The following is a 10,456-nucleotide window of genomic DNA, read 5'->3' as shown; positions in this document are numbered from 1 at the left end:
TAAACTTTAAGTCTGCTTGATCACAGTGGGGGATATTACCTTAGAACATGCTGACTGTTTCCCTTCTCTCCTTTTTTTTTTTTTTTTTTTTTTTTTTTTTTTTTCACTTCACACTTCCTTTGTTGGACCTTCCAGCCGCTGACTGAGAAAGCAAAAAATAATCGAGATGCCTGTGAGTAATTCTGTTCTGGAAGGATCTACCCCACTGACTCCCAGCCTAACAAACAGCTGCAGTAAGACAATGACACTTCAGCAAAAGGAAGGGATAGTTGTGCCAGAAAACCATCAAACCCACATATTTGTTCCTGGGGATGTTAATGTGCACGTGTCCATTGGCTTCTTGGCAGATAACTAACATGGAGGGGGATGTTTCTGTCCTGGCTGTGCCACCTGGACAGAGGAGGACATGGTGTCAGGCTGGTGCAGTGGTGATGCTGTTCACGGGGGTGGGACAGAGGGGCCTTCACTGGCTTGGGGTGTTGTCAGTGCTGTGAGCACAGAATTACAGTGGGAGAAGCCAGCACCCTTCTAACAGCACCTCGTTTGAGGAAGGTGGACCTTCTGTAAGTGAAGTTGTCCATTCTTTCAAAGATGCTTTAAAACGTGCAGTTCCTTCATGAGAGAAATCAAGGCATCTGTTCATACAAGGACTGATTTGTTGATTATTAATTTAATGTTTAGGGTATATGGGGGAAAGACATTAGGGCCCCAGCAACCCTCATTCCAACACCAACTTTGATAATTGAGCTACTCCAGCTGGTTCTGCTCATGAGACTTTTGCATGGGATTTCTTTTGGAATAGCTGCTTTTCTTAGAGGTGAGAGCTGGACGCTCTGACTTGCAGATCTTGAACATTCTTGAAAGAGGTTCCAGTGCTGTGTGACTTTAATTTCAGCATTAGGAGCTCCCAAGGATGCTGAGAATGCCCTGCCTATCCAGGTGGATTACGATGGCTACGATGCCCAGGTGTTCCGGCTGCCGGGCCCGTCCAGAGCCCAGCGCTGCACCACTTTCAGGTAGGAGGCTTGGGATGCACTGCTTCTACAGCAGCCATGTTATGGTGGGCTTCTGGATGCATGAAATGCTTTGAGAAATACAAGGAGAATTAAAGCTCCACATGCTTACAGTTGAAGAAAAAGCTTTGTCTGTACCTGGTCTTCATGGCTGATTGTCTAATTTTGCTTCTAAGATAGTGGGTGGGATCTAAGAAAAAGCATAAATATACTTCCTTAAGTCTTTAATTTTGTCTCAAGTGGAATGAAGCCAGTCTCCCTCACTAAGTTTCTAAGAGATTTTGCAAGGGGGTTAAGAAGGTACTTGCACAATAGACTTGCACAGAGTTGTAGAAAAGCAATTACTTTGATTCACTGCTTAGTAACTTAGTGACTGAACACAGAATGGTGGAAAATCTTCCCTGAAAATGATGCCTGGGTCCTGGACACCCTGGATGAGAGCAGAAACAGGGAAGCTGAGTGCAGGTTCTCCACTATTCCATGGCCTTTTGTCTGAGGAGGAAGACTGATTGTTCTCAGGTCCTGGCCAAATTCTTTGAACAAACTATAAATTTCAGTGCTTTTTCAGGAATATGGGATTGATGAGCTTGTTTTGAAGTATATTTTTTTCTTTCCTTCTTTCAGTAGTATTGTCCAAATCTGAAGAAACTGTGCATGTGGACTCGCTTGTTAATATGAGCAGCCTGTAGAAATCCATGCTGGAAGATGCCAGTACAATTTAATGTAGTCAATAATTCCAAGTAGCTTCCCTATAGCTGCCTGTTCCTGGCACTGTAGGCTCAGGTCTAGTATCTTCTAGGCCACATCTGTGCTACCAGCTCAATGTGGTGTCTGTGGAATTACACAGGGAGTCGAGTGTGCTCTTCTCACAGCCATGCTGGGAACATTTCAGTGTTCTGTTCCTCTGCTGTCTGAGGCACAGAAGTATAAAGTGCCCACATGGTCAAAATAGTCAGTGATGCCTTCCTTGTAGTCCTCTTTGAGTTCACCTGCTGAGTATGGAGTCCTTTACATGACTTGGGCCTGTTCAAGCCCCTTGTTAACCCAGGAATTAATCTCTCTTTCCTATCCCTTTCCAGGTCTGTGAGGGAGAGGGAAAGTCGGACCAGGAAGAGCTCGAGTTCCTACGACGTGTCGTGCAGCCCGTCCCTGCAGAGCCGCACGCTGCCCCCGGAGGAGGTGCGGAGCCAGGCCTCTGACGACAGCTCCCTGGGCAAGATCTCCAACATCCTCATGATCCCGCGGCCACACCTGCATCAGTGTGAAGTCAGCAGCTCCCTGGGCTACACCAGCACCAGAGGTCAGCCCGGGGCACTTGGGGAAGTACCTTTGGTGGGGAGAGGGAAGGGAAGGTGGAAGTTTGTGTTAGGCACTGCCAGGGCAGCACAGGGGAGACGGTGCTTCTTTAGCACTCGTGGCACAGCTTTTCCATAGCTCCAGCTGTGCCTGGGTGTGCATTCTCCCTTTGCTATCCTTGTCCAATTCCATTGCTTTTTTTATTGGCTCGTCCTAAATAGAAGTGTCCTGACACTGATTTACTCTTTTCCCTTGTCTGTGGCCTTCTTTAGTACTTGACTATTCTCCTGTGTCTGCCTGCAAATGTGGACATACACAAGGAACTTTTATTATCCAGGTCACCTATAATCTGTCAAATGAGAAGTGGCCTTAGCAGTGAGCCCTGGGGGACTCAGCTTATAACATCTCTCCATGGGGATTTGTTGTCATTAAGACTCACTTTCTAGATCCTTCCTTTTGACAATGCACTGCTGAGCTGTCTCTGTGTGTTAGCAGTGCTGGCACTCTCCTTTTTCTTCCCTTCCAATTTTTTTTCTCAGACAATATGCAGTGTCTTCCACAAACCCAACTCATTTCTAGGTAAATTGTATTCCTCCTGCAATTGCTTCATCTTCTATCAAATTCTGTCCCTGAAGGCTTTTTCTGTTTTTTCATGTCATGCTGTATGACACTGATACCATATTTATCCTGTCACAGGAATCAGAGTTACTGGTGTAGAACTGCTCTCAACAGTGTACTTGGCATTACAACTGCCTTTCATGTTTCCACATACTGTCATTTAGTACAATTTTTTTGGTATTTCTGTTACTCCTGTAGTTTGAAGGATAGTCTGGTGACCAGCTGAAAGTGTTCAGCTGGATGGGGATGTGTGTGGAATAAGAGTGGTGGGGAGAGAAGCATGAGAGAAATCGAGGTTTTTCACGTGGCAGTACAGAATAGTAAATGAGACCCTTCCTCTTCTTTGGAATTTCCCCTTGTTGGGCAGAGTAATTGCTACTTAGTCATGTAGTATGTTTCTCTCTCCTATTTCTAAATAACTGTACTTCTATTCTACATCCAATAGTGACAATGAACTTATCTTGTGGAGGTCACATCCCATGTCTTCTGGGAGTAATCCCTGATTTCAGTGCTCAAATCTGAATATTACAGAAAAGGCACATGTTGCTCAGCTGTAGCTTCTGCCATGTCCTTGGTATTCATCCTGAGGTTTCTGGTGTTTTTATTTCTCAGAAATTCTCTAAGCTCTGAAAAATTCTTCACAATTGACTTGACAAGTGGTTTCTTCATGGCTTCATTTAGTGTCACAGTTCTCAGCAATGCTGTAATGGCAGATGGAATAATGCTTTTTCTTGTCTGGATTCTTGTTTATGTTGTACTTTTCAGGCTGGACTGAAATTGCTTTCAGCATCTCTCCCTGCCTGCTCCTCAGCCCTCCTTATTTCCTCCTGCCCTGGGGGATCTTTCCATCCCTGAGCAGTTCATTCCCTCGCTCGGCTCCTGCGCGATCTCCCGCTGACCCGGTGCTGTGTTTTCTAGACGTCCTTGAGAACATGCTGGAGTCTCAGCAGCGGGACTCCAGTGCCCCTGGGAGGTTCCACGTGGGCAGTGCCGAATCCATGCTGCACATCCGGCCGGGGGGATACACCCCCCAGAGGGCCCTCATCAACCCCTTCGCCCCCTCCCGCATGCCCATGAAGCTGACGTCGAACCGGCGCCGCTGGATGCACACCTTTCCCGTGGGTAAGGGAACAGAACATCACACTGCTTTCCTGCTTCCTTGCCTGAGCTTTAACACAATGAGAAAACCACTCTGGTTCTGCACTGTACCACAGGCTGAGCTGAGTGTATAGGCCTGCTCAGTCCTCTCTTGGAAAATATTACATCTGTTGGCAAACAAGTACTGGGGAACAATCCTATAGTAGCTCCTGAAGGGAATTGTTGCTACAGTTTGGGTTGACTTTCAGATGCTGAATTGTTCTCATAATTGTTTAGTGCCTAAAGTAGGCCCTTCAAAGTATTTAAAAGAAAATTTTACTTCACTGGCTCTAGAGATGCCAGAGGTTCAGTGCTTTGGAGATTTTGTAAACATGCTTTCCTAATGTCCATTAGTTATCATTGCCTGTGCTGTTGGCAAAAGGGAGAGTTCAGGCAACTGAGGAGTCAGTGCAGATGTGGTGATTAATGATCCAATGTAACTGTAGGTCCGTCAGGAGAAGCCATCCAGATCCATCACCAAACCCGGCAGAACATGGCAGAAATGCAGGGCAGTGGGCAGCAGGACCTGACCCATTCCTCTGCTGAGCTCCTGGAGCTGGCTTACCATGAGGCCACGGGCAGGTGAGGTCCTGAGGGTGAATCTGGGTAGACTTTGCACGAACATCCCCTTTCTTTGAAGTTTTATATATGTTACAATAAGGCAGTTATAAGTTGTGATCTCTAAGTTTAATAGTGTCAGTGCCACATGTGCAGGATCTACTTTTAATTTTGATACAAAGCTCTCTTGGCAAAGCTGGAGCTGATTTACTTCCTCTAATTTGGGGAGGGTTGTAGTTTATCACAGAGAGCTTGCAGAACATAATCAGTATAGTGCATCATTCATGGAATTGTTCAAAATTGCCCTATAAAAGCCTTTGCCTTTAATTCTTGTCTTATTATCCCAATAACTGAGACTTCCATCCCAGAATAGAACATTTTTTAGCACAGGACAGAGCTTTGCCTCACAGTAACTGTTGAGCAATTTCAGTGCTGTCCATTCAGTCCTGTCCTCCCCATGCTGGTGAGAAACACCCTTCAAAACATGGCAAACAAACTACTTATGTTTGTAAACTACTCTTCTTTTAAAAAACAAGCTTTGGTGAGTGATGGGAGCTTATATTGTTTGTTGGCTCTGAGAAGTGAGAAAGCATTTTTACAGTGAGAGACATTGCATTGTTCCCTTCACCGAGGCCATTTTTCAAGTTTTCTCCAGTCTCCAGTTATTGTTTTACCTGTTTTTTATTTGATTATTCTTTTACTGATAGCATTTTCTCTGTGTTTTTCACTCATTGTTAAATATTACTTATCAAAACCATTTTGGTAGCTTAGGCAACTTCAGAATTGTCAGTAAGTTCATTTCTTTCATGATTATATTTCCTGCTGTGCATTTCTTTCCTCTTGTGTGCTTATAGAAATTCACCTTATATATTGTTTCAGGATGTCCAGGGTGAATGAAGGCACTGCTGGTATCCTCTGCCTTTTTGATTTTCAGAGTATTTTTCCTGCTGTCTTCAAGCAGTCCTTCAGGAGATTGCACTGCCTAATTATTTTGTCATGTTTGGATTTTTGTTTTTCATTTTATAGAAAAATCATTGTCCTATCTTATACTTTGTGTTTTCCTTTACAATACTCTAATCCCCGTGTTCCATAAATTTCCATAATTGTCATCCTCACCAATTTTGTTCCTTAGTTCTTACTTTAAAAAAAAACCCAAATGTTTTTATGACTTGCTATGTACATCCTAGTGTGCCAAAGCATCTTGTCATTACACCAATCTCTTGTGTCATATTCCTGACAATTCCTTTTCTGGATCTTTGTCGTCTCTGTGGATGAGGTGCTCATCCAAAGCAGTTGGCTCAGTCTGGAATGTGGGGTTTATGGACCACAAAATCAGATCTGTAAATAACCAGCTAAGCTTTATTTCTCTCTGGGGAGGACACAAGTAGCTGGTTCTTTGCTGTCCTGCACAGGCAGTGCTTTGGCTGTTGCTGGAGGCAGGGAACAACCAGCCTGGACAGATGGGGGATGTTGTTACAGCCTGTCTGTGCTGCCATCTCTGCTAACTCTGGGAGAAGAGCTGGGATCCACCATGGCCTCAGCTGAGGCAGCAGGGCTGGGGGCCTGGTAGTGGTTGTATTTGTTAAAAGCAGGGAATGGCACAAATGAGGAAGGTCTGTTTTGTTTTCCTCCAGACACGTCAGCTCTCGGCATCCAGGGGACAGCGGCTCCTTCCTGAGCTTCAGCGGGACAGAGGAGTTCTCCAACGGGCTGGCTGGGAGCAACGGGGCAGGTGAGGGGCAGAGCCTGGAGCTGGGAGAGCCCTGAACAAGCCCTTCCCTGTTAGTGCCAGGGTACCAGGGGCAGGAGTCAGGGCAGGTGGGAGCACAGGCGTTGCCAAGGAGGAAGAGCCAATAACGGAAAAACAGTTTTTGGAGTTGAGTGATCTGTTGATGCTCTTACTTGGGCTTCTTGGTGTGTGGTAGTTTTTTTTTGGTTTGTTGTTTTTGGTTTGCTTTGGTTTATGTGTCTCTACTTCTCTAGGTATGTCTTAGAACCTTTATTATAGAAAGATGCTCATTGTTTACCTATTATAAACTCAGGCAGTTACTGAGTTCCACAGTAACAAAACACTGATGTCCAGACACAACAAATAACTAAATATGCACTGCTGTTCAGAACTTTTTTTTTCTTTGTGGCATTGCCTTAAGTTGTCACCCCTCTGGAGGAAGAAACTTGTTTGTGTATATATATATTTATATATATTACATATGGAAGCTGATGGAAAGAATGAAGTTTGGTCACATCTAGGTTTTGAGAGAAACTGTAAAAAAGCAGGTTTATTTTACATGGTAAGTTCTGGGATTCAGTGTTTTCCAGCATTTCTTATCAGTGTCTACAAATGCACTTTCTCCAGATTTTAAGCATTTTGAAGATGGTGCTGCTTATGCTAAATGTTGTTCACACAGCCCAAAATGTTTCAACACACTTCTGAGAGAAGACACGTCTGTACTTTCAGTTGAATATTAGTGTCTCTTTCTCACCTTACACACACACCTGAATTAGTGGAAATTCTCAACCTTTCTTTTGGACCCTGTAAGTGGAACAATAGTCCATGCTAAACATTCTGCTGTGTTCTCTGGGGTTTTTTTGTGGCCTACCCTCTACTTTCATGGACATGCGATCAAAAAGATGCCATCTTTTGGACCAGAGCATTCAAGACTTCTGTTCCTTTCTCAAAACCAATTTAGAGATATTTTTTTTTTAATTTACCCGTCAGAGTTACATTGGATTAAACCAACTTTGTTTCCCCTGTGCTCACACCTTCCAGAGCTATAAAGAAGTTAAACCACTCAATTTTCTTGGGTGTCACGTCTTGTGTTCACGTAGTCACATTAAAAGTGATTTTCTGTCGTTTCCTTCTGTGAATTTCATCTGCATACCTTTAATTTTTTGGCTTTGTTTGTCTTGTTTTCTGCCTTCCAGACAGACCTTGATTGTTCTTGCAGTTGCCAGACTGCATTTCAGCTGGATGCAGTTTGCACAACGTAAATGCAGAGCATATCCTGGCGGTGGAGGTGCTTGCATTGTACAGCAGTCCCTGTGTCTGTAGATGGGCTATAAATCAGGGATGTGGCAGAAGTTAATCTGTGTCCCTGTGGAAGCCTTTCTGAGCACCTGCCCTAACTGCCCCCAGCCATCTGTAGGGGCCACTCTGGGCCTTGCTGATTGAACTTGGGGACTTGGCTTTCTCCCTTAAGGTTTGAGTCACCTGTGAAATGAAACAGCCGGGGGGGGGTGGGGTTTTGGGGTTGGGTTTTTTTTTTTAATTTCCAAAAATATGATTTATGGTTCTCCTCTGCTGCTGCAGCACGTTTTGCTGCATCACGGGCTTCAGAGTGAAAAACGACCCCATGTACTTCCCTGGCGGTTTGTCTCTATTGTCCCGCAGATGGGAGGTGATAGCGAATAATCTTGTTGCAGTTCCCGAAGTGGATGGCAGGTGGCATCAGGAGCTGGTGAGAGGTGAATGGCACTTAGAACAGCTCCTCCACTGTTTCCCTGGCATCACCATGGAAGCAGATGACCACCCTTTCTGTGAGAGGGTAACAGCTCTGGTGCTGATACCAATCTCCTGGGTAAATCCACACAAGCTAGTTTTAAAAAACCGCTCCTCTGAAATGTTTGGGGGCTTCCTGAAATTTGTGTTTTGGTAAATGGTTTGAAGGCAGCAATTTTTCTTGTCTCCTTAGTTGCTCATTTTCTCTCCTGTGCCACAGCAGCTGTTTGTACCAGCTCAGGGAACTGCTCCAAGTGGGTTTGTCTTTGCTGTGTGGATTATTGCACTGTAAACACACAAGCATGGATGCAAATACAGCAGACAGATGTGACATGGGGACTAGGAACAACTGGTCAAGGGGGGGCCACAGCATCCTGCTGGCTTAGTTTCACTGAGCTGCAGTTTTAGTCTCTGTTTTCCAGGTTAACAGGCTGCTTAGAACAAAGTCATTTGAGAATGGGAGCAATCATAGTGTCTTAAGTCCCAATCAAAACTTAAGTTTTCACTTTTATTAGGTCCCTTATTAGTCTTTATTTATGTCAGTATAAGCTGAATTTTCTTCAAAAACTGTGCATTTCTATCACTTTATCTCCTTTCCCAATAAATAACAACTTCCTTACTATTCTTTCTTACTGAAGTATGGACCAAGGTGTATCTTACAGGCTGAAACATAATGGAAGTTGCTGCCTTTTCAGAACATGGTATTTTTAAACAGTCTGTAATAAATATATTGAACCTATTTAGGGGCACTGAAGACCTAATTAATACTTCTAAAATCTTTAGCCTGGCAAGGATAGTTTGTATTTGCTGATTGAAAATCAATTGTTTTGTTTCTTCCCTGCCCTCTGGTAGAGGGATGAAATATGTACTGGTAGTTTATGCCTAAAAATGTAGAATTGGAGTAAATCTGTATTATGGTTTTCATAAATTACTCAGACTCTTTAGAGTCTTAGATAATTAGAACCTTATATATGGGTTCTCTTCTCCCCCAGTGAAAGTCTGTTATATTTTCTTTTCTTGCTTCCCCTGTGTTTTCTGAAATTCTTCTTAACTTGTTCATAAAATGTGAAAACCAATTAAAAAAAATCTGGCTTTGGATACTGATTATATTTGAAAGTACTTTGTTCCTCATACCTTTGAGATTATGAAGCTAAATGATTTCAGGTGACTTCTTTTTTTGTTGTTATTTGCTTTTTTTTGACATCTACTTTTCAAGATGTGTTTTACTATTTTCTGGAGGTGGTTTTTGCTTGTTTTTTAGCTACTGAGCACTTCTAGTGAGATGTCCAAATTTTGATCCAAGATATATTTTTTCCTCATTAATTGACTTTGTGGTTTTCTCTGCTGTACAGAACCCTGAGTTCTTCCCAAGCAGAGAAATGCTGTATCTTAAAACACCAGCATGCTTTTGATTTATTTTTATTTGAAATTCAAGGCAAGTGGATAATTGCTCAAAATAGAACATGTATTTCTTTCTTGTAGGGACAAACCTCAAAACTCAGAACAAGGATTCCTTGGAAGATGCTGTCTCTAACTCTCCAGATCCAAGTAAGCAAGAGGGAGGTTTGGAAGAGAGTTTGCTTAGGTGGGAAGATGGGGAGAGAAAGGGCATGTTCATATATAGAGGCATCAGGAGGTGGCAGGCAAGAAACTGAGGAGCCTCCTTGGCTTTTGGCAGTGGTTTATTTTGCCCTGCAGTAATTTGCAGGATCTCCCTGTACTGGGTCTCACTGGGATTGCAGTTCTGTAGCTCTTGTGAAGCTGGTTGTTGCATTACATCTGAAATTCTTTCCTTACCAGACTATTATGCAAAAAGGTGCTGAACTCATCTCTGCCTCTCAGTATGAAAAGTTTGTTTGGCACCAGTTCACTGAAGCAGAAGTAGTTCAGTCACTTTCTGCATTTGGTACTGTTTACTGAGAAATATCTGCTTTTACCTCACACAGAAACAAGTGTGTGACTGCCTGAGAAACATTTTCTTCACAGCAGTCTGTCCTGTATTAGTCTCTTGTGCAGTGTTCCTGCCATTAGTGTTAACACTTCTACAGTAAAATAAATCTCTGTCTGTAGGATCTCTGTGACAAAAAGTTAAGAATCAGTATTTGACATGAGGCCTTGATACAGATTGTTTGAGTCAGGTCAGAATGCAGTGCAGTGGTGAGCTGATGATTTGGTATAATTTAGTTAAATGTCTCATTTTAGATCTCTGTAATCTCAAAACTGCAGCATAGCTCTAGGAAAGGGTGTGGGAAAGGATTCCTTTCCAAGTTGCTATTTTTCTGGTCTTCCCACCCCTCTGGATCTGTCTTCTGTTTTTATAACTGTAGAAATGCTC

General features: G+C 43.3%; 1 protein-coding gene across 1 annotated transcript in view; it reads left to right on the top strand.

The window, feature by feature from the left end:
• DEPDC5 (DEP domain containing 5) overlaps window positions 1-10,456 on the top strand; it is a 43,509-nt gene that overhangs the window by 10,790 nt on the left and 22,263 nt on the right. Inside the window, exons 15-22 of the mRNA XM_017813945.1 lie at window positions 12-25; window positions 136-172; window positions 896-1,016; window positions 2,093-2,313; window positions 3,846-4,049; window positions 4,511-4,646; window positions 6,257-6,354; window positions 9,604-9,669. Coding sequence (XP_017669434.1) covers window positions 12-25; window positions 136-172; window positions 896-1,016; window positions 2,093-2,313; window positions 3,846-4,049; window positions 4,511-4,646; window positions 6,257-6,354; window positions 9,604-9,669 — 897 coding nt within the window. The remainder of the gene's footprint in view (window positions 1-11; window positions 26-135; window positions 173-895; window positions 1,017-2,092; window positions 2,314-3,845; window positions 4,050-4,510; window positions 4,647-6,256; window positions 6,355-9,603; window positions 9,670-10,456) is intronic.

This window comes from Lepidothrix coronata, unplaced genomic scaffold, assembly GCF_001604755.1.
Source record: "Lepidothrix coronata isolate B3197 unplaced genomic scaffold, Lepidothrix_coronata-1.0 Scaffold44, whole genome shotgun sequence".
NCBI classification, from domain to species: Eukaryota; Metazoa; Chordata; class Aves; order Passeriformes; family Pipridae; genus Lepidothrix; species Lepidothrix coronata.
This window is presented reverse-complemented; position numbering and strand designations above follow the sequence as displayed.